This window comes from Nansenia antarctica (genome assembly GCF_963989245.1).
Source record: "Nansenia antarctica genome assembly, chromosome: 4".
Classification (NCBI taxonomy): domain Eukaryota; kingdom Metazoa; phylum Chordata; class Actinopteri; order Argentiniformes; family Microstomatidae; genus Nansenia; species Nansenia antarctica.
In genome coordinates this window covers 70,033,573-70,058,572 of record NC_137689.1, presented here as the reverse complement: position 1 = coordinate 70,058,572, position 25,000 = coordinate 70,033,573, and the positions used below count along the sequence as shown (strand labels likewise).

The 25,000-nt window shown below is 44.7% G+C and overlaps 2 protein-coding genes across 2 annotated transcripts in view; both read left to right on the top strand.

The window, feature by feature from the left end:
- The window catches only part of srp19 (signal recognition particle 19), a 329,264-nt gene that overhangs the window by 175,363 nt on the left and 128,901 nt on the right, over nt 1-25,000 (top strand). The window lies entirely within an intron of this gene.
- cntnap3 (contactin associated protein family member 3) overlaps nt 1-25,000 on the top strand; it is a gene marked incomplete at both ends in the record, with an annotated part of 90,322 nt that overhangs the window by 18,616 nt on the left and 46,706 nt on the right. The window contains 4 exons of the mRNA XM_080530085.1: nt 2,484-2,594; nt 14,564-14,757; nt 16,515-16,659; nt 19,416-19,619. Coding sequence (XP_080386211.1) covers nt 2,484-2,594; nt 14,564-14,757; nt 16,515-16,659; nt 19,416-19,619 — 654 coding nt within the window. The remainder of the gene's footprint in view (nt 1-2,483; nt 2,595-14,563; nt 14,758-16,514; nt 16,660-19,415; nt 19,620-25,000) is intronic.

Below are 25,000 nucleotides of genomic sequence, written 5' to 3'. Positions count from 1 at the left end.
TCAGGCTGTAGAGTTTTTCTCAAGGACAGTTTGGTGCACATGCATAAACTTTTGAGTATGCGTTGTTTTGATTCACATACACTTCCAGCGCACTTCCAGGCCATTTAATAACCTAACGATTTGCAGTATTTCTGTTTTACTGTATATCATCATTTGTATGACTTGCTTACTCGCTTCAATGTGTTTGTGCATGTTTGTGTGTCTGGGTCTGAGTGTGTGTGCATATTTGTGTGTATGTGTCTCTGAGTGGGTGTGTGTGTGTGCATGTGTGTCTGAGTGTATGTGTGTGTGTGTGTATGTGACTGAGTGTTTATTTCTGTGTCTGAGTGTCTGTGTGTGTGTGTGTGTGTGTGTCTGAGTGTGTGTGACTGAGTGTGTGTTTCGGTGTCTGAGTGTTTGTGTGTGTGTGTGTGTGTGTGTGTGTGTGTGTGTGTGTGTCTGAGCGTGTCTGAGTGTGTCTGAGTGTGTGTTTCTGTGTGTTTTATTGCAATCTAAACCTCGGGCCATAAGACTCATAAACATAAAAGTGTATGGAGCATGAAGGGGTCTCCTCAGGGTGCCGGGATCCTGCTACACGAATACCAGCTTGTTTTATTAATGAGAGTGTTCTGTCCGACAGACAGGACTTGATGCGTTTATCGAATCTGACATCATTAGAGCTAGAAAGCATGTTCACATAGGGCACATTGAGGCTACGGTAGTGAATAATTTTCTTCCACTCATCCCATCTATGTATCTATATCTCAGTCAGATAGTACCACCACATGTAGTTCAACTATCAGGTTAACTGCATTTTGCAGGTAGTTCAACTAAATTCGAATCCTAGTCGTGTTTACCTGTAAACCATTTGTTTTGTTGCCATGGTAGTGGTGTAGTAAGCTACTGTCACTACATTTGTGACACGGTCTGGTGAAAAGGTCCGCATGTCGGCAATTCTCAAGTCACGCAAATGACCAAAATGACCCAAAAAGCTGTGACATGGTGCATTATCATGCTGGAAGCACATTGCATTAGCACAAGGTCAGCAACAATACCCAAATAGGCTGTGGCATTCAAGCGATGATTGATATTAACGGACCCAAAGTGTGCCAAGAAAACATTCCCCACACCATTACACCACCTGTGGTACAGGTACATGGTACAGGTGTTCCTAATAAAGTGTTCGGTGAGTGTAGCTTCAGTGTTTCCTCCAGGAAATGTTACATTTGTGGCGGAGAGCCCTATCCGCGCGCGTGCACACGCATGAAACGCGCACGCGCATGAAACGCGCACTCGCGCTCAAAACAACGATCTAATTTCAACCAAAACTAGAGGTAGGATGGCAAAAAAATAATAATGAATATACAGAATATAAACTTGTGATACCGGTTTCCATCCATCAGCTCTGAAGGTTTACGTTACTCACGCATCCAATGTCCTTCCAAACGAGCAGTCTTGGCTCCGTCTCAAACACAACAGGAAAAGTATGTCCAACTTGGCGAACGTTTCCCAGTGTTTCAAACTTGCGCGAGTTCTTCAATTTGCGACAGTTTTTCAGCAGGGATGGTTGAGTCTGCACGGTTCTCATGCCGGTTCACATCAGGAGTAGCCCTTGTGTCACGTCGTCAACTGAATGTTTAATGTCATTAATCTGATTTTGGATCAGCGGTTAGAGAGAGATGGGCGTGGATTTAGGTGCACTTATAGTCAACATCCATTATAGCGCTGATCTAGGATCAGATATATTTTAATCAGCAAAAATGTTCAGAGGTGGATTTTTTTTTGGGGGGGGGGGGACTGAATCAATTTGTGGCGGAGGAAATTCATTCGTGGCGGCCCGCCACCAATAAATGCATATAGAGGAAACACTGAGCTTCAAGGGTAGCTTTAGTGTAGTTGAACTAATTTCCTTGTAAAGTAATTGATAGTCTACCTAAAACTAAAATCAGAGTAGCTTCCCAAACACTGGCTGTGATCCTTCCTTAATGAGAGTTTTCCAAAGTTAGAGGAACACACTGTTTGAGTGTAAGCCTGTACACATAACTTGTTCTTGTGTTTTGGTACCAGATCAATGCTGTCTGTTTCTCTTGACATTTGCTGTTGCCATTACCTTTTGAATCTATACCTCATTCTGAGGTGCTGTTTTGGTCTATTTTGATAAACAACATATAGCCTAGAACACTCAGCGTCGGAACACTCAGAACACTCAGCATCGGAAAGTGTTGGAACATAGTGGTTGTTTAACACTCCATTGGTTTCTACAGTTAATGGAGCATGACGATGACATCCTGTGAAAGCACTTTGAACTTTGTGTACTTGGTACCTTGTACGCCGGTAAACACTGCTGATAATTGGTCGGTCTCTGTGGTGTGATGAAAGACATATGGCTTCAAATTAGCTTCCTTCGAAGTTGTTCTTAGATGTGTCACCAAGAGTTTGAAGCTAACCCCCCTACTGTGTTCTGCGTCATAATCCTGTTTTCTGCTTCTCGTTTGGGTCGACAGAGAGCTGTGATGATCCTCTGGTGTCAGGCCTGCCCCAGTCATCCTTCAGAAGCTCATCCCAGTTATCCAACAGCCACGGACCCGGCTTCGCCAAAGTCAACAGGAGAGATGGTGAGTAGCCTCTCTGAGGATGGTCTTTGGAATGCATGGAATGGAATGAGGAATGGTATCAAACATGTGTGTTTGATACGTGTGTTTGATACCATTCCTCATTCCATTCCGTGCTTTACAAGCATTTCTGCCTCCACCAGCCTCCCCTGGTGTTCTACCTCTACCAGCCTCCCCCTGGTGTTCTACCTCCACCAGCCTCCCCTGGTGTTCTACCTCCACCAGCCTCCCCTGGTGTTCTACCTCCACCAGCCTCCCCTGGTGTTCTACCTCCCCCAGCCTCCCCAGGTGTTCTACCTCTACCAGCCTCCCCTGGTGTTCTACCTCCACCAGCCTCTCCTGGGGGTCTACCTCCACCAGCCTCCCCTGGTGGTCTACCTCCAGGCCAGGTGCATAAAGTGTGCCCATGACAGCTGGCTGGTGTCTTCACTACCATATTCAACCTCTCCCTATCCAAGGGCATAGTGCCCTCCTGCTTCAAGTCATCTGCCATCACCCCAGTACCGAAATAGGGTAAGGTAACATGCCTAAACGACTGGAGCCCTGTTGCTCTCACCCCCATAGTGACCAAATACTTAGAAAAGATCATCAAGGTCCTGATCTGCAGAATGCTGCCATCTACCCTGGACCCTCACCAATTTGCCTTCCGGGAAAATAAATCGACAGACGACGCCTTTGCCACAGCACGCCCGGTGCGGGAACTGCACTGCCCAAAACCGAAAAGCACTGCAAAGCTGTAGTGTGGTCAGCTGAGAAGATCAGCATATGTGAGCTTCCCTCCATACACGACACCTACAAGGACCAGCGTGTCAGAAAGGCCCTCAGGATTATTAGGGACCCCAACCACCCCAATCAGAAACTGTTCGAGCTATTGCCGTCGGGGAAACGGTACCGAAGCCTCGGGACAGAAACCCAGAGCATGACAAACAGCCAGACAAACATTTTCCCCAAGCAATCAGGCTCCTGGAGAAATGCACTGGAAGAATACAAAAGTCTGCCACCCCCTAACCAGCCCCACACACACTACAAACATCATATTCACAGTATTATAACTACTGCATACTACTGGATTCCACCAGCCTCCCCTGGTGTTCCACCTCCACCAGCCTCCCCTGGTGGGTTTTTGGGGTTATTAAGCTGAACTATGGGATTGTTTATACCACCATAATTTCAATTCTGAAAAAAACGAATTATTAAATGGACTATAGGCTACTGTATATGAGATTATTAATGTATGTACCGTATGACTGATGATGATGACAATACAGGGTGTTGTTAAAGTAAGTCTGTTGAGAAAAAAGAGCCCGATATGGACCGAGCATTGAGGCAGGATCTCCTCAGTGGCTCTGTTGAGTCTGGATTATGTCCATGCACAGTGGGCTGCGGTGTTCCTCTACTCGTTGTGAGAGAGAGAGAGAGAGAGAGAGAGAGAGAGAGAGAGAGAGAGAGAGAGAGAGAGAGAGAGAGAGAGAGAGAGAGAGAGAGGCTTTTCTCCCCACAGGATGGTTACATAGAGAACATCAAAGCCTGGTCTGAGCAATAGAGAAGGATTCAGGTCCCTCGCTAGCGACTAAGGTTTGAAGCAGGGGGAGCAGGGCGGCAGAGAGATGAGCGGCGCTTTCTGCGGCTAGCTCATCCCCGCAGACGTCCAGCTGGTTCACCAGGGATATTGGAATACTACATCACAGGCCCTGCTGCAAGGTCGCCTCCACTCACCATTGGAATAAATCTGAATCGTGATCCGCCCCCCACACTCAAAATTCAGGAGGGGGGGGGGGGGGAGCTTGGATGCTGAAATAAGGCTTCTGTTTAGTGCTTACTCTGGGAAAATGCTATCATGGTGGGTCTTTGTTTGAATGTTTTAAAATGGATGGCTTTGTGGTTTATCCAGGCATGAAAGGATGGATTTTATTGGGCCACATAAGAGGATCTCTGACAATGATTTTCTCAAACTGGGAGACCGGAGGAGACTAAGCCGGCCAAGTGCTGTTTTCCTTGCTGTCTTTCGTGGTGGGAGCCGGAAGCAATGCATTCTGGTCCAATAGGCAGCTTGATTTCTCAGTCAATTTGCCCACCTCGTTTTGATCAAGGGATCAATACTATACAAGCCAGATATCAGTGGAGTATGTCGTGGAAAACTTTATTAAAATATTTATTAAAAAAATAAATAAAAAATAGCAAAGACCGGACCTGTTGGTTTCCCCATAGACCTTTATTGCAAGACAAAGCCAAACATGGCTCAGACCTCAGTATTTATACAATTTCATGGAGACCCCCCTCCTCATATGGCCTTACATAATCTTAGACAGGAGGGGCTGCACCTTACACAAGAACATTGATTAACTTCCTCTGATCACAGTCTCCAGGTCACTCATGTGACCATTGTCTTGTTTTTGCTCATGGGGTTGATGTAAGTTCACTGATTAATTGTAAGTCAATCGATCTTTATTGGTAACGCATGAAGTTGATCTGTACATGTGGAGTAACATTGTAGTTGGTATAATAGTAACATGCTGTATTATTTACATGATACATTGTAGATACGTAATTGTTCTGCAATTGCATACGGTATTATTTCCACTGAGCAACAAAACCGGGAACAGTCTCTATTTTGTCAATACGGGAACACAACGATTAAACAACATTACTATGCAATTATCCACTTACATAATTGGTGAAGCACTGTATGTAGCCTAATCTGCTCTTTTCCACTCAGCCAGCTGCTGAAAAATGCTGCCTTATATGTCATCTTTGAGCAAGGTCACACACTCGATTGTGTCAACAAAGCTGAATCTAACATTGCAGCACCGGGGAGAACAGAGTGCCTGTTGGATAATGTATTCTTCAAATGCAATTTCATGATGAAACTCCAGTGTCTCAGATTGCTTCCTTATATCATGGGGCAAAGTCGACTCAATCCCAAGCAGAAATCAATGAATAAATTAATAAATCTCATTTACATTTTTGCCCGCACATGTTAACACTCAGCATCTTGTAGTGTTTCTCTGAGGATCTGTGCCTCTCTCACAGAGAGAGTCAATTTACTTACCAAATGAACAATGTTGCTTTCAATGACACTACAGTATTTCACACGGCACTGGTGTTAAATCTCTCACTAGGCTCTTTGGGTGAGAATGTTATTTTATTGCAATTACAGTAGACAACTAACAACTAACTGGACTGGTGTATGACTGAAATAGTTCATTCACTGATAGCTGGTAGTAACTTTAAAACTCTGTTAGTAGGAATAGGATTACAGATCTTATCAAAACATGATAATAACATTTAGATTATATAATGATCTAGATTATCTATTTTATCACGACATCTGATATGAAGTGTGGAGACATAGAAGACCTATTGAGATCCAGTCAGGACCAGATCTGTCAAAGAACAGAACAATCTCTGTGTTACAACCATGTTTTGAATACGTAGTGTAGGTTCTTAAAAATGTTTAAGATGAATGCCCTATTTGACTAACTTCCACATAAAAAACTAAACTAAACTAAACTGCTTATAACATTAGAAATATGATCAGATGCTAAAGCAGGATTCCATTTGATAGGTAACACCTTGACATTTTGTGTGGAAATGCTCAGATCATAGTTCAGAATAACATACCACAAGTGACAAGGAGATAAAGTAACAATAATCAAATTAATAATCAAATTAAAGCTTTACATTACATTGACTTTTACAGCATTTAGCAGACGCTTTTATCCAAATCGACTTACAACCAATACATTTGTCTAAGTAAGTGAATCATCTATCCATCAGTCATCACAAGAAAAGTAATCTCTGCTCAGGCCAGGGGCCATTGGCAGTCATATCATTTTTATTTTATTTTATTTTATTAATAGTAGAGAAACTGAATAGGGCTGATGGGGAGGAAGACAGGGAATTTGGCGGAAGACAATTATGGGTTGTTCCCTTTTAAGAGGACATGGGGAGTCTGGTCTCAGCGGTACTGAGAGATGTGTCTAAATACAAGGTGTGGTTAAAAAGGCCATGATAGGGCATTGATCTCATCTGAAATGCTCTTTTAAAAGCCAGCTGGCAGAGTCTCTTCCTATGTCCACCCCCCCTCCCCCCATGTCTCTCTCTCTCTCTCTCTCTCTCTCTCTCTCTCTCTCTCTCTCTCTCTCTCTCTGTTTCTCTCTCTCTTTCACCATCTCTTTCACCCCATCTCTCACACATTATCTTTGCCCCCCCCAAATAAATTCTGAAATGTGTGTATAATTCTAATTCTGATTTCTCTGTCTTCAGTCCCATTTTGATTGCAATGAAGCCATTCAGACGACTTCAGTCTATCACCTTGCCAAATGTTAATTGCAGTATTTAACATTTCAATGGTTTCTTTTTTCAGCGTGTGATACTGACAGTTGTACATTAAAGTGACTATAATTATATTGAAATAGGCTTTTGAAATTGCATTTTGGCTAAGTAATCAGTTTCTGAAAAAGACCAAATTAGATTCTAAAGTGAAATTAAACTTTAAGTAAAGACCCATTTATTGAAACGAACTCTAAGGGCTGCCAGCTAATCACATATTGATCTAATTATTCATTCCCGCTCCGCCGTTCGTTCCCCCTCTTCCTGTGCTACTTCTGTCTGTGGTGGTGAACATGTACATAAACCGTCAGCTTCACCAGATGCCAGCTTGGAAATCCTATCAGCGCTGCATTGGTCTAATTATACTGCCATTAGGCTTGGCCACCCAGGCCAGCGTTACACTCTCAGACTACCTGCCATGTTATTCGCATGTCCATTATTGGTGATTTATGTCACCCAAGGCTCTGTGCCCAAACTGCCCCCCCCTCCCTCCCTCCCTCCCTCCCTCCCTCCCTCCGTCGCTGGCAGGTGGAAAAACAGTAAATTATTGATGAGGAAAATCGTCCGTTCATTAGACACACATCTGTTCTTCACAGGAAAACGGTTTGGCTCGCCAACGTGGTGTCAGGCACTCTTTTCTCCTCCCCTTTAAAAGACTAAAAGAGGGTGCAGCGCAGAGAGGGCAGATTGAGCTCACAGGCCCCATATAGTTCTCAAAACAGTGAGTGAGGGAGCGAGCGCTTGACTGGGTTTTATCCTCCCGGTTGGGCTTGTCAACATCACTAATCCTCAACACGTATATTATTTCGACAAAGACAAGAGGCGTCATTTAAATTATTTAGAAAAGGGAGCTTCGATTGGTCATTGTTGATGGCCGAATTTCCACTGATTTCTGAAGGGAATTTTTTTGTGCATTTTTCTGAACCATATTAGGGGATAGTGTTTGTTAGATTTGCTCTGTGGTCGACTATAGATATGCCATTACGTCTGTGGATGCACAGTGAGAGTTGTCACTCCTGATGGTTTAATATGTGACACATTCTAATGCTTTGGTCCTCATGTCAGGATCTGATGTAATGATCTGACTTTTCTTGAAAGATGGGAATACATTTCCGTGTTGTTGAAAATCAATGACACGTCGCTAGTCAGCTAACACAGATTGTTTTAGTTAGTGTTATATTGTGTTATAGTTAACTAGGTAGTAGCAGTGGGGATTACTCACCGAATCCATTGCGCTGCAGTATTTCGGCTTCACTAGCGAGTTTGTGTTGTGATTCTCAACAGCGTTAGAAACGTAGTTCCGTGTTTCAAAATAAAAGTCTGAACATTTTGATTGGTTGCAGACCGACATGCAGACCAGATGATCAGACTGTGTCACATACAGTATGTGCCATTTAGTTGACGCTTGTATCCAATGCAACATACATTGCATTACATTGCATGGTGTATGATAATGTGATCATGTGATGGGGGAGCACAGCAGGGGTGTAATGGCCCCGTCCCTGACCCTTCATTAACCCTAATTGCCCCTGCACAGTTGGGGAACTAGCCTTGTCTATTACAGCCCGAGAGTGAGGGGAAGCAGGGAGATCTCCTTGATTTGAAGTGACAGCAGAGTGGGAGGAAGGCAAGGAAGCCATGAGGTTATTTTTAGTTATACGGCTGGCTTTTCTAACCATTATACACATCCTTAGAGGCAATATTTCAACTTAAAGAAACTATGTTGAAATGTTAATATCCATTATATACCCATATAGCACCTTCAACCCACCAACTCGTGACGTTAGAATTACAAGGTTCTATCTCAATTTTTGTCAAAATTGAGTTTTTTACATAATCTGATCCATTAGGCGTTTATTAATGCCTGTGTGGTGTTATTTTTAAAATGTTGACATTTTTGAGTTAGTAATTAATAAAACACAAAGGTTCCATCTCACAGAACATAATGGAATGTAAAAACTTTGACGCTCAATATCTCTGAACTACCCTAAACGGAGATAGAACCTTAGAATTCTAAGCTCACGAACTGCCAAAGGATTCCGGAACACTCACCACCAAGAGTGCCAAGTGTTTTATCACACAACACTTTGATTACAAAATGAAGCATCATAAATTCATGCACTTTTGTTTGAGGAAAGTCGCCCGTGGCAGTCTAGAACGATGTCCTTTTGGGCGACATTACTCACCCTCGCCACATCTTTTCTCCTGTTGTTGGGCGGTTGTTGCATTGGGGTATTGTGTATTCTCAGTGTCTTGTTTTTTCCTGCTCTCTTTTATCCCTGTAATGAACAAAGGTCAATGTGTTGCTCTCTCCCATGGCTGTGTCAATGGCCATGTCTGCTGCCGAAGTACTTATTAAGCTTGGCCTTTTGCTTCTGTCCTAAATGCCAATGCGGGCTTGTTGTTGCTTCAGTGTGAGTGTGTAAACGAAACAGTAAAGGAGAGCGGTGTGAAATGAATATGAATGAAGGCAAACTCATCACTTTCCCGCAACAGCAGTGTAGATAAGGGATGCAACCCTAGCTCAGTATGAAATGTTTATGTATGGTTTATTGGGTGGTTTAAGTGTTATGTAATAGGCTACTTGTGCCAGCTTTGGAGAATCATCTTGGCTCCAAATGTCAAGTGGTCTTTAACCCTGGTGTATTTATGTGAGTACTTGAACAGCTCTGTGCGTCTGTATAAACACTATTGTCTTTCGAGTATTTTCTGTTGGTGTGAGTGGACTGTCTGAGTGTCTGTGTGTGTGTGTGTGTGTGTGTGTGTGTATGTGTGCATGCGGGTGTACAGGTGTGTGTGTGTGTGTGTGTGAGTTTGTGTGTGTGTGTGTATGTGTGTGTGTGTGTGTGTGTGTATGTGTGTGTGTGTGTGTGTGCTGGTTTCTGGGCAGCGGGCGCCTCCCCCATCTATATTCCTCGCTCCGTCCATCTGGCGTGTGGTCTGTGAGGCGGCGGCTTTGGCCTGACTCAGCACTTTCATCCCCCCCCCCCCCCCCGACCCCTCCCAACACAGCTATCAGCACACCTCTCATCCTGTCCCAGGCTCACGGTGTCTCCATTCTACACAGCCTCATTCCATCACCTCTGATGTCTCTCTTCTCTTCAGCTGAGCACATCCTCTCCTCTCCACAATGTCACGGACTGCAGAGCTGTGTGCCCCAACCGTCTCTGTGCTGTTGTCCTGGAATAAGACAAAAATACAATAGCTCTATGTTCCTTTTTGTCTAATTATCAATTCATGGTTATCATACTGGATTTGGGTTTAACACATTTGAATACCCCTTGGTGGTGTGTGACGTCAACGACCAAAAAACATGTTTTATTTGCCAATCAATTTGCCGGTTTGGAATGCTGAATTTCTGCATGCTGTGTGAGCTGTTATTCGTATTGATTAACTTCAAACGTCTAGACACAACTTTGGAAACACGACAAGCATACAAGTGTTTCAACTAAATCAGTTGAAGTTTAGCAAGGTTTACAATGGACAAAACTAGGATACAGAACTCTGCATGTCTCTCCGTTGGAGATGCAGGATGGACAAGGTGACTAACATCGTTAGAAGAGATTGTTGGCTGATGGCAAAGATCTTATCATCGATGACGCTGCAACTCGACAGAGGAGGAGAGCTCTGCTTTTGCATCTTGCTGTACCAGATATAACAAATGACATAGCACGGTGGGAGCTAAACCTGTCCCTTTGTTTTCTTCTTCCAAGGTCACACAGATGATGCTGGTGACTGGAGAGTCGCTGGCATCATATGTGCCTAGCACTGCTGTTGTGCCCTTGAGCAAGGCACTTAACCCCTAATTGCTCCAGGGGCGCTGACGATGGCCGACCCTGTGCCTAGAGCGAAAAATAAAGTTTGTTGTACTCTGTGCAATGACAAAAAGGTTGAATCTAATCTAATAATAATAAAATAAAAAAAACAGGGAGAGTGTACAACAATTCACCACTCGACTCGACAGAGGTCGGCTGCTAGAGACAGTAGTCTTGACCACAGACAGACAGTCACATCAGAGATGCTATTCTTGTCAGATGTACATGAGACTATGTCTGACTGGAGTCCAGTGACGCGCTAACAATTGCCCACACATTACAAATAGCCCCTCGGTGCAAACGAATAGAGGAACAGATGTCAGCTACCTCTTTGAATGTGCAGACAGAAACTGTGAAAAGGGAGGGAAATATCGAAATACACTGTCACAGATGTGGTCATAGAAAATGCTCTGCATGTGACCAGACATACCACAATGGTATGTCTGGTCAAAGTTCCAAAGTGTGTCACACAACGGACTCAAAGAAACAACCTCTGTGTGGCCTGAGGTGGTCCTGTGGTCTAGCACTGTGGTCTACAGTGCACATTATGCCCATGTCGGGATGGGTTCGAATCTGGCCCATTGTTGAGGAGGAATGAAATTACTTTGTATTTGTTATTTTGGACAGTAACATGTCTCAGAGAGACTTAGTTTTTTAATGTGGGTTGGGGGGTGGTAAAACTCAATATGTTAGTTGATTCAGGTGGAACAAGTAATGTGTCGAAAGATGAGAATATACCTGACAGACTGAAGTCAGAACACATGAAGCATCACTCAATGGGCCCTATTATGCACTTTATCAATAAGACGAGGCGGTAGATCTAAACTTAAGACGTGGAGGCATGGTCAAGGCCACTTTGCTATTATGCGTGCTGCAGTGGGCGCCTAAAAGCCGGCGCTAAGCAAAGAAATTAGTCATGGGTGTGTTTTGGGCGTCTTCTCAATCAACCCAATCAGCGTGCCAGGTGCCATTCCCTTTAAGAACCGGCTGCGTTGAGTCATTAGCGCTATGCTATTATGGAAGTCCTAAGAAGGAGGTCAGCGCGCTTCTCTGCCTCTCCCTTCTGAAATAAAGCATTTATACTGTGACCGTAATTGACGTCTTGCCGTGGAGCCACGTGCGTGTTCATGTGTGCCCACACATGCATGCGCAAACCGCGGAGGCGCGCTCGTGTTTCAAAACGTGCATGAAGTCTAAACTTAAGAACTTTTCAAACCACTTCTTAGCGATAGGAGCAAAGTCAGATCGCATAATAGCAGGGGCGCCTAGTGCACTTCATTAACATATGAACACTCCCACAATGAGCAATATATGCACGGGAGTTTTACGTCTTATGTGTGGGCGCCTATCGACACCTGCATAATAGCAGTAGCGCGTATGAAGCGCATAATAAGGGTGGCGGTAGGTCTTAACCTGGCGGTGCGTCTTAATTAACACTTAAGACGGCAAGTTAAGAAGTGCATAATAGGCTCCATTATGTCCCGAAGACAAAAACCCCTTTCACACATGAGCCTTCCCAGTATATTCCATGGAATTTCCCTGGTACGGGGTATGGGTGAACGCGACTGACCAGAGAAATTCGCTCAGGCAATACCCATGTATGATTCCACCATGGAATATACCGGGTAGGCTTATGTGTGAACAGAAGCCTGAACATTCCCTGGTCCCGCACCAAAGGGTTACGTATGTCTGACTCAAGACGTTTTCACATGGAACAAGTTAACCAATCACAGTGAGTAGTTTCTCACTTGGTACTTTTCGCTCGCTCCGCTGATGTTAGGGAGTTGGCTAGTTAACCCACATCACATCAGCCAAAGTAGTGATGAATATCATTTGTTTCCACTCATAGTTAGCTAGATTACTTACTTAGCTAGCTTACTCACTTATCAAATGTACATTTTGTGATATAGACGCATTACGAAGCAGTGCACACACACTCAGAGCGCATAAGAACTGCCCCAGACCCAGAATATCGCAACTACTAAATATAATTCCACACTTGGACACTACTTAAAACTGCACTCTTGGTCTTCTTGTCAAAACCATTCTCAGTTAAGAGTGCATTCAGGTGTGACATCACAATCAGTGAGAAAACTGAACACAGGCCCGGCCCTATGACTTTGGTGGCACTAAATAAGAGGCACCCCCCACACACACACACACACACGTGAGGCGGTGTTGATTGACGGGTGGTAGCTTGCACTAAATCGACGACAGAAGTGTGGCCCCCTCTAGCAGTTGGGGCCCTAAACAACCGCATAGAGTGTTTATGCCAGTGGCCAGCTCTCACTGAACGAGCAGAGTGCATTGTGGTTAAAGGAAATGGAGAACCACTCCTAGGCAAAGAGGCAGCCATGAAACTTGGAGTTTTGGAAATAAGAGCTGATGTTCGCAACGGTGACGGACGTGAGATTCTCACTCCAACCAAAGGTGTTTTAGGGAGTAGGCAAACTGAATACCAGTTGAGTCTCTGCACAGGTACAGGTGTGAACCCTGTTGCCCAGTCGCTCAGGCGCATACCATTCAACCTCCAGGGGGCAGTAGAGACCAAAATAAAAGTGCTAATGGACATTTTAGAACGATAAGAACCTAGAGGTTATCGTATCAAAGGCTAAATCAGAAATGAGACTTTGCTCTGATATGAGACAAGCAAACCAGGATATTGTTAGGGAAATCCAGAGAAGTGCTTGTTTAACTTGGACAGGCTGGTTTTCATTGTTAACACTGTTGTCAGAGAAAGAGAGTGCGAGCTGCGATTGCGACCAGGGAGCGTTTTCATAGCCTAACTTCAACCGTAGATTGAAGACCCATCTCTTCAGGCTACATCTTGACTGTCCCTCCTAAAGACCTCCTCATCCCCACTACCACCCTGCACAGTTTCTCTAGTGTAAATAAATGAATAAAAAATAAAATAAATAAATAAACCAAAGTAATTCTTCCTTCTTCTAGCATTATGACTGGTCCTAGCATAGATTTTATTTTCTTATGATGACAGATGGATAGATGGTTCACTTATTACAAATGTATTTGTTGTAAGTCGCTTTGGATAAAGGTGTCTGCTAAATGCCAAAAATGTAACGTACGTAATGTAAATGTAGGAAGCTACAGCTTACCTTATCTTTTCTACTGAGAGTCCTGTGATTCTCTAGGGGCGTTAGGTTGTGTCGACTTGAACCAATGCGGTTTCAGTTCGACAATCACGGAAGAGGCTGTCAAATTTGTTTGATCGAAGATTGAACCCAAGATCGACGTTTTTTTCCTCTTGTGCAAAACTGCTGCTCTTCAAGTGAACAGACATCTGGTATACCCTCCACTCTTGGGCCCTCTTCAAGGGTGTCTTTGTGTTCCGAGATGTGCTGCAGTTAGCAGCATGGATCCTCCTCAGACCTTTCAAAGGCTGTTCAGCCTGGAGGTAACTGGGCCCTCTGTGGAGCCCACTGTCCTGACAGTGATTCTGCCGGTCATGACACTGCTACCAAACTAACTTTGCAAAAGTTTTTGTTCTACCTTTTTGGAGCTACTTTCAAGAAATCAAAGGCTTTCCCCAGGCTTTCCGAGCAAGGAAATCCTGGTCTCAACCAGGTTAATACAGAACATGTCCAAGGCCATATTGTATTTCTAAATTCGCTACCCTCAGGGTCAGTCGGAAACAACAACAACAACAACAACAACACACACACACTTTCATCTCCAAAGTTTTGTTCCTCAACTTAGAGAGAATAAAAAAGAAAAGATTTTTCAAAAAATGTTATTTCAATAAATCCTATCATGTCCACGCCAAGGCTAACTGCTCACTGTGTTTGTGTGTGTGTTTATCTCCTGAAGGTGCTGGGGGCTGGTCTCCTCTGGAGTCTAATAAGTACCAGTGGTTAGAGATCGATCTGGGCCAGCGGACCGAGGTCACGGCGGTGGCCACGCAGGGGCGCTACGGCAGCTCCGACTGGGTCACGGCTTACCTGCTCATGTTCAGCGACACGGGCCGCAACTGGAAACAGTACCGGCAGGAAGACAGCGTCGGGGTGAGTTGGCCCCCTAAACCCTCTACAGCTCGTACTCATATGCGCCTTTTCACTCTCAATCAATAATGAATGAAGACACGGCAGGAACCTCCGTTTAGCTCTGTCTGACGGAAGTACTGGCACAACGTCAGGCTAGTAAAAGGTGATCCCAGTCCGTGTTGCTTTATGTTATTTTATTTAAAAGAAGAAAAATAGACACAGTTATGTCGATTGTAGTCGAATAGATGTGTGTAGTCAATGAAGTGATGCACTGTATTATTTCCCTCATAGTCATCACCTCAGAGTAAGATATTCTAACATGTTATATATGCTCATAACATATTCAGCACAAAGCGGTGAGACCGGTAATCCAGTGAATGTTCCAGAGTGTTTCTAAATTCCTTATGTTACTCATCCCGGCTTTACGCGTCTCCTAAAGCATGCTGTCGACAGCAGTGGAGTGTGAGGCAGTCAAGTCACAACTCATGGTGGGTTTTGTTCCTCCAGAGCTTAGAGAGGGTGTTAGTAGAGGGGATTGAGTGTCGTCGCTCTTCCCCGTGAGCGAAGGCTTGTCATGGGCCGATTTGGGAGGGATTTGCACCTTGACTCCGGGCATATTTCAAAGAACGCTCCAGAAGCAAATGAGATGCCGTTCGTGAGCTTCTCCACAGCAGGAAACAGTGCAATTTGTTCGGCTTAATGCTCCACTTCACAAGAAGGCTGATCCCTTCAAAGGCACTCTGTGGAGGCTCCAGAATCATGCAATGCTAGGAAAGTAAATTTCACTCCACGGTGACGACAACTCCAGGGTTTCAACAAAAACTGACAGGATCACATAGCTCTTTTTTTCCATATATCTATTTTTTCTTTTCGCCTCTAATGCTACGCTTAGAGCGCTGTTGCTTACTTCGCATTTTTGGCCTGTGTCGAAGAGGGCTCCATCGATTTCCTTTAGAACAGGCAGGCGATTGGGGAAATAGGGCCGTACAAGAGAGGCTCAGGATGGAGCCTGAATAAGTCTCGTGTTTAGTGATCCATGGCCACACACCATCATTGCATAACCACCGCATCTCCCAAACCAATACAAGGTCCTCCCACCCAGCATGTAGGAAGGAAACTCACTCACTCCTATCTCCAAATAAATACTTTTAGAGGAATTTAGGAGTTAATGAGGTAACTCACCCTTACTTTTGGAGTGTGAACCGCAATTAGTCGACATGTCAACTCTTAAAAGGAAGGATGTAATGAGGAAATGGAGGCTGGCAGGGAGCAGTGTCAGGGAGCAATCCTATTATTTGCAGTTCTGAGCCTGCAGGAGGGGATCAGTAGACATAATACTCCGAAATATGAATTTGTCATATTAGCCACAGGTGAGGATCAGCCAGGTTAACAAGCCTCATTATCCACAGGATAACCATTTTGCTAGCAAACACGAGAAGGAGCCTCGGTATTACATTTTTGTATTATCTATCTCGACAAATTACTCGTCGCCAAAACCCACTTTATCCACCGCCACCACGCGATCTGCTCTATTTGTGTCATGTAATTGTATCATCGCCGTATTGTCATTTGACTGTTAAAAGCACCATGTATTGCATTTTCGCACAAAAGGCGCTATATATATAAATAAAGTTTGATTTGATTTGAATGTTTGATCTTCAATAGGGAAAGCTACTGTACTAATAATAGCCTACTACTGCAGAATCAAAGGAAATTATGCCAATGAATGAATGAATATGAATACCCCACTGTACGCTGTGGTTCCTCCTGTGTTGCAGGCCACCGGCAACAGCAATGCAGACAGTGTGGTGCAGTACAAGCTGCAACAGCCAGTGTTCGCCCGCTTCCTTAGGCTGATCCCTCTGGACTGGAACCCCAGTGGCAGGATCGGCCTGAGGCTGGAGACCTACGGGTGCCCCTACAGTAAGTACACTAGCCTCAGCCTTTTTTTTTTGTCATTGCACAGAGTACGAAACGAAATTAAATTTTTGCTCTAGGCGCAGTGTCAGCCAAAGTCAGCGCCCCTGGAGCGATTAGCGATTTAAGTGCCTTGCTCAAGGGCACACAGGAAGTGGTAGGCACCTTAGATATGATGCCAGGAACTCTCCAGTCACCAGCTCACATGCAGCTCCCTCCTGAGGCGGTGATTTAACCAGCGATCTTCTGACTGCTAGCCGGCCACTCTAACCTCTAGGCCAGTGTTTCTCAAACCTCTCCTCGGGGACCACCAGCCGTTCCACATATTTGATCTGTTCCACCACCAGCACACCTGATTCAACTAAATAAAGTGCAAAGCAATTATGATTATGCACAGATCAAATATGTGGAACGGCTGGTGGTCCCCGAGGAGAGGTTTGAGAACCACTGCTCTAGGCTACCTGCCACCCTATCTAGGCTACATGCCGCCCCTCACCCATCTCATCTTGGGGACGTACAGGCTTAGTGTTGGAAGACATTTACCCACCTCTGGGATCTTCCGATGGCCTCTCTAACCTCTAGGCTACCGCCGGCCCTAGTACAGTACTGTCAGGAGGATTAGCCATATAGATTTCCACTGTGAGACAAGGCTTTGGAAAACATGCAGGATATTATAGACCCACTAAGCTTGTATGCGTAGCCTCCGTTGTTAAGGTGACACCGTAGTAATGGAGGCTGGCCATTTCAAGGCCAGAGTATAGAACAGAAACCTTGAAAACTAATCCTACAATGTGTTCTGTTTTTATAGCAAGACGTATAGTGTGCGTGACATTCAATGTATTGATTCTGCATTAATTCTGTTTTTCATAATCCATGTTATGACATACAGTATCTATTACTCTACACACAGGGGCTTGTCTTGTCTTAGTCTCCCCCTCTTCATCTCACAGTCATATAACGTACCAGTCGTTTGGATTGCTTGTTAATTCTTGGATTGCTTGTTTACAATCAGTCCAGCATGTAGAGGAATGATTTATGATTAATGAACAAATATGATGATCACACAGTCCTTGCTTTTGAACATGTCCTAAAACATCAACATTTAGTGATCCTGATGTTTGTTATTTTGAGTGGGCTCTTCAACACTTAAACTTTCGTAATATGAAAAAACGTTTTCTTTTTTTTTAAAGAAGGTTTTTGTCATTTTACGACTACGAGAATTGCCGACATGCAGAACTTTTCACCAGACCGTGTCATATATCAGATGTCGTTGTTGTTGTTGTTGTTGTTGTTGTGGCTGTTGTTGTTGTTGTTGTTGTCATTGTCGTTAATAGCCCTGTGGAAGAAAGTGGATACAGTGATTGTGTTTTGATATGTGTTTTTAATGTTTGTTCAAGGGAGGAAATAGGTTTCACTGAATTCCCAGACTGAGTATGTATAGTCTTGTTTGTAGCTTACTTTTAAATGTTACAATTTTTGGCAACTTACAATAAATACATTTTGACTAAGTCAGTGAATCATCTATCCACCAGTCATAGCAGGAAAAACTAATCTATGCTCAGGCCTGGGGCCATTGGTAGTCGTCGTGCTAGAAGAAGGTTTTTCTTTCTATTTTTTCCCTCAGGTAATTGGGAATGGAACAACAATATTTTGTTGTTGTTTACATTGATTAACTGTTACCTCTATTATAATTGAAATTATTCAATAAGGACACAAATATTTGAAAACATTGTTATGTTGAATCACTGTTGACTGGTAGCTAGTGTGCGTTAGCTCCCTACACTATGCCAGACAACATGATGCACAGATAGATATGTGACAGGGTCTGGTTAAAAAGTCCCCAAATTGGGCAATGTCATTTTTCAGTTTTTTTTTTCAGATTATGAAAGTGCAGATTGTAAGATGGCAAAGGATGTGTCATACATTGATTAATCAGAAAATAGTTGAAGAATATATGCTAATTTGAACGTCGGTACACCTCAAACCAAATAGCGGAGAGAAACTCACTCATTTTGAGATATGTAATACTTCACTAATTCTCCATCTCAGGCGCAGGGTCATCATACATTCTCAAGGCTCTTCAGTCACAATCCCCCGAAAAAGAAAAGACAGTGATTGCTGATCTGGTGATTGAAGTGGTCTTATGTGACGGGACCAAGGACTAGGCTGCCTCATTAGAAACAGTTAGGTCTGGAGAAAATGAGCTTCTGATCTGATTATCACTCGACCAGCACAGTGGGTCTTTAATGCTTAGCGAATAATAATTCTCTCCTGGACATGGGGGGTCGTTTTGAGATTGAGTGATCTTCGTTCACTCACTCCTACAGTACATTCTGTGGTGTTGTTGTACAGTACATTTGGATGTGTTCCCTGCAAGAGATGATGGTTGTGTGTGTGTGTGTGTGTGTGTGTGTGCAGGGCCGGTCCTAGGCATAGGCGAACTAGGCAATCGACTAGGGCGCCAAATGCCTGGAGGGCGCCAAATGGCAAAAAAATAAAATAATATATATGTTACGGTACATGTGGGAATACGGTACATGTGGGAAAACTAGGGTTAGGGTTAGGTGCTAGGGTGCTAGGGTTAAGGTTAGGGTTAGGGTTAAGGTTACTCTCGCCTAGGGCACCTAAATGCCTAGGACCGGCCCTGTGTGTGTGTGTGTGTGTGTGTGTGTGTGTGTGTGTGTGTGTGTGTGTGTGTGTGTGTGTGTGTGTACACCGCTCTCGACTGTAGAATCTTTACGTGCACAATGTGTTGTTTGCAGACTCTGATGTGGCAGGTTTTGACGGAAGCGGCTGCTTGCTCTACAGGTTCAGCCCAAACCCAAGTCACACATCCAAAGAAATAATTTCACTGAAGTTCAAAACCCTGCAGAACTCCGGGATGTTGTTACGCGCCGACGGAGAGCACGAACGCAGCCTGACGCTGGAGCTGCACAAAGGGAAACTTTTACTCCACCTCAGAAAAGGTACGGCACTTCCATCACTTCTCCCATCTCCCCTTTGAAGAACTCTACCTTCTCGCTCTCTCTCTCTCTCTCTCTCTCTCTCTCTCTCTCGCTCTCCCTCTCTCTCTCTCTCTCTCTCTCTCTCTCTCTCTCTCTCTCTCTCTCTCTCTCTCTCTCTCTCTCTTGTGCTCCCTCTCTCTCTCTCTCACTCTCTGTCTCTATCTCTCTCTCTCTCTCTCTCTCTCTCCACTTTTTGATGAATCGTTTCAACGATCGAACACATGTGTAGCTCTCCGCCTCTGAGGCACTGGCACGCTACCTTCTCTCTCTCTCTCTCGCTCTCTCTCTCTCTCTCTCTCTCTCTCTCTCTCTCTCTCTCTCTCTCTCTCTCTCTCTCTCTCTCTCTCTCTCTCTCCCTCTCTCTCTCTCTCTCTCTCTCTCTCTCTCTCTCTCTCTCTCTCCACTTTTTGATGAATCGTTTCAACGATCGAACACCTGTTTAGCTCCGCCTCTGAGGCACTGGAAATATACACTGGGAATTGCTGACATGCAGAACTTTTCACCAGACAGTGTCATATATGAGATGTCGTTGTTGTTGTTGTTGTTGTTGTTGTTGTTGTGGCTGTTGTTGTTGTTGTTGTTGTCGTTAATAGCACTGGTGGAAGAAAGTGGACATAGTGATTGTGTTTTGGTTTTAATGGTTGTTCAAGGGAGGAAATAGGTTTCACTGAATACCCAGACTCAGACTGAGTATGTGTAGTCTTCTCTCACTCTCTCTCTCCACTTTTTGATGAATCGTTTCAACGATCGAACACATGTTAAGCCCCGCCCCTCTGAGGCGCTGCAGATTGCCCATAGTCAAATATGATACATGAACCGCCGACATCACAGAGCCCAAAAAAAGAAAAAAACGCTCCATTTTGCCGGCCGTAAGTGGGGCTAAACTTCATGTGCTGTCAGCGTGACAGCCTGTTGTAGGCACTAACATATTACACAGCTCTTAGCCACACCATCTGTCTGCGGCGTACTCTCCCTCCTTCCCAGCCCTGCGATCCCCTCGAGGGGAGGAGGGTAGAGGTGAGATAATAATATCGTATATGCCGTATTAGCTGATGCTTTCATCCGAAGTGACTTACATTGCAGTGAGTGCATAAATCTTTCAGTATACAGTATGCGGGGAGGGGGGGCCCCAGCGGGAATCGAACCCCCAACCTGTGGTTAATGCATGCTCTACCAACTGAGCCACGGAGGACTGAGGAGCGCATCCCTACCTCCACAGGGGAGTGTTTTTACTGCTCAGGGGCAGAGCTCCTATCAGCAAGACGTATACAGTGCACTGTACACAGCACTGTTGAGATACCTAGAGGATACCTGGGATGGGATATCTGCCAGCGTCTGAATAACAGCTATTGTAGGTCAGGTTTCCTCTCTGCTGCATGGTTGGTTTAGCTGCTTGCTCTGGTTGGCTATTCTACCAGATCTCCTCTTGATTCACTTAACTTTGAGTCTTTACTGCGTGTCGCTCGGCTGTTCAGTTATGAAATGAGACTAGTTCGCAATCTGTTAAAGACATAATTATAATGATTGAGAAATTTAAAACGAAGGGAGGGGATATGATATAGAAAGAGACATAGAAAGTCTGCTTTCCAACACAGGTATAGCCTGTGAAGCCACAGAAGAATGACATGTGTATGGTCTGACACTGCCTGATTGTGTTTGAATAATGCTCTTTGAATAAGGTAACAGCCAATTGTAATTGTAGTACAGTGAGTTTAGCCACCTCATGCTGCAATAAAACTGTATGACTCCTCCTCCTCATACAATAAGACTGTATGACTCCTCCTCCTCATACAATAAGACTGTATGACTCCTCCTCCTCATACAATAAGACTGTATGACTCCTCCTCCTCATACAATAAGACTGTATGACTCCTCCTCCTTATACAATAAGACTGTATGACTCCTCCTCCTCATACAATAAAACTGTATGACTCCTCCTCCTCATACAATAAGACTGTACGACTCCTCCTCATACAATAAGACTGTATGACTCCTCCTCCTCATACAATAAGACTGTATGACTCCTCCTCCTCATACAATAAGACTGTATGACTCCTCCTCCTCATACAATAAGACTGTATGACTCCTCCTCCTCATACAATAAGACTGTACGACTCCTCCTCCTCATACAATAAGACTGTATGACTCTTCCCCCTCATACAATAAGACTGTATGACTCCTCCCCCTCATACAATAAGACTGTATGACTCCTCCTCCGGCTGGCTCGATCGGGGGTGATCAGAGTCTGGCTGGGGGGGGTGTTCATACTGGACTGTTCTTACTGTATAATGGCCGGTTTCACAAGGCTCGTCCTGGACTACATCACACTTTCACTGTAAAATCTCAATTGAAGAGTCTCGGGACTTGGGTTAAGCCCTCTGTACTCCATCATTTTATTATTCTATTGTCACTTTATTTTTCTTGCTGTCGTTGCTTGTGATGTGAGCTAGCTGTAATGCCTTCAAACGTCCTCGGGGATCCATAGAGTACCTATCTGTCATCACACTTAGGTTAGCTACTCCCCGTAGAGGTGTAGCTGCTGTTTCCGACCGCATTCGTAGGAGGCGTGCCACCACCACGTAGCCCTATAGACCCCTCTGACCGAGCAAACAACGAATTCCCGTGACAGCACTTCTGCCCGCTGTAACGGTCTCCTCAGGTTGATAGGACGGGACCTGATAGTCAACAAACCGACAATAACACGCACCTCTTGTCCTCTTAAAGGAAAGCTCCGACTCAGAGGAGGGAAATGAAACCCATCCGTCTCATTGAGGGAGGAGAGAGTACGTGTTATTCTGATTATCCTGATACGGAGGGCGGGGGGGGGGGGGGTGATGGCGAAGAACTGCGGCTCTGCTCCCGCTCCCGCTCCCACTCTCTCTCTCTCTCTCTTCAGTTGACACCTCGCCTGCTTCTCTCTCTCTCTCTCTCTCTCTTCAGTTGACACCTCGCCTGCTTCTCTCTCTCTCTCTCTCTCTCTCTCACCCTCTCTTTATCCATCCTCCTCTTTTTACCTCTCCCGGCTGCCCTTCTCTTGTTGTTATCACGCTCACTCATTTTACACCGATTCTGTCCTCCCTCTCATCTTTTTTCCCATTTCCATTTGCAGTAGTATGCTCTCCATTTCCCCCCCCCCTGTCCCACTCTGCCTCTGTCTGTCTGTCTGTCTCTCTCTCTCTCTCTCTCTCTCTCTCTCTCTCTCTCTCTCTCTCTCTCTCTCTCTTTCTCCCCCTCTCTCTCTTAGGACTTTGCGGTTTGTAGACTGTGTGTAATTAATTTAGGTCACTACCTCTGTGTAGTGTACCAAACGGGCAGGTACGGTTCAATGAGCGATTGGCACAGGAGGGCAAATGCCAAAAACAGAAATCCTGTTTCTGACTGCGACTGCCTCAAAAGCATCCGCCACTCCAGGTGCCGTTAGTAGCATTCTGTCCCGCTCTCATACTTTCAACGTTGATGCATGTCATAACACGACAATAACAATGTAGGGGAGAGAAATGAGATGCTATCAGAGGATTGTCCTGCCTGTATTGTTGCCGTGAAAAAATCTTGTCATTTTACTGACAACCCATCCGCCGAACATCTTCTGTTATCGTGATGGCCAGCCTAGAAGTGCAACGCCGGGTCTCTTCCTCTTTGAGGTAATCAGTAAGGGCCGTTTGTCAGGGTCAGCTTGCCACAAAGGCTCTGTCAGGCCAGTGTGAGGCTGCCGTGGCAGGCCATTCCTCCTGTGCTCCTCTGTGGGCTGTGAAAGGGAGATTTACAGCAGCGCTGTTGGGGCACTTCCCAGCTGGTACAGCTCAGCAGGAAGCCAGCGTAGAGAACATCCACAGTAGTTACCTCCTTTTCTATACACTGAGACTTATATACACACACACACACGCACACACATACACACACACACACGCACACACACACACACACACGGGCACACGCACACGCACACACACATACGCACATACGCACCTCCTTTTCTATACACTGAGACTTATACACACACACACACACACACACGCACACACACACGCACACACGCATACACACACACACACACGCACACACACATACACACACGCGCGCACACACACACACACACACACACACACGCATACACACACACATACACTCACACACACACACACACACACACACACGCATACATACACACACACACGCTCACACACACGCACACACACGCACACACGCATACACACACACGCACATACACACACACACACACACACATACACACACACACACACACATACACTCACACACACAGCTCAGACAAAACAGGCAACGCACACACAAAGTTAACACAGCTGAGATGCAAACCTTTTCATGAGGCAACCTAGTGCAACAAAGCTGCCGTCGCTAGGTTGAAAACCACACTCGCAGAAACTACCAGAAGAACAGATGCTCGAAGGCTGTCTGCTGCAGCGACTTTGCCTGTGTGAGGAAATGAATGAAATAAATAAATAAATAGGCCCGCCAAGATTTATGTCCAGTACCCCAAACCCATTCCATTTCCTGTGTAGTTTACATTCATCAAAATGACTGTTTATATTGTCTCCCACTGGTTCATATCTCACCCCGATTCTTTACTGTCACTGCAATATGTATTGGATGCAAAATATATTGGGGTCACTGCAACCTGCTCCAAATGAATTCCGGATGGAGGGTGTCTGCAGTATCAACATAATACGGATGGTATCAGTGGTAACCAGGAAAAAAAGAATAGAAAAATAGAACATGGAGAAATGTCTCCTCATGGTGAAATGTTAGACGGTTTGTTACATAACAACATGTTTGTCCACCGTAATGAGAGCGCAGCCAATGGTACGAGGTTTATCTTTTTTCCTCTGGCCAATAGGATCGACCTGCCCTGTCACCGTGTGATCAATAACATCCCATAATGATACAGCCATGATATCGTAGTCAGAGCAATTACATGGCTGGCATCTCCTCTTTTATCATACTTTATGACTGTGAAGTTTGGTCGATGGTGCACATATTACATCTTTATGATTTAGTGAGCTAAGTAAAAGTGTGTTTTCACAAGGTACTCGGTGCCATGCACATGCTTAAAGGTCGTATTTTTATTATTGCTATTGACGTAACCATTCGTGAATGCACAGTTGGTTGTTGGTTCTATACGGTACCAGTATCCACTGTGGGAATCAATCTGGATTAGCAATTGTTTTTGTTTCCAATCATGGAGTATGAGTGAGAGGGAAATACTGAAACAATTAAAACACTCTCTGTACGCGTTAGAGTCGTTATTGTGTTAAGTGCAGTAATCAGATTTAAAGTTACCGCAATACAATTAAATTATGGAGTTT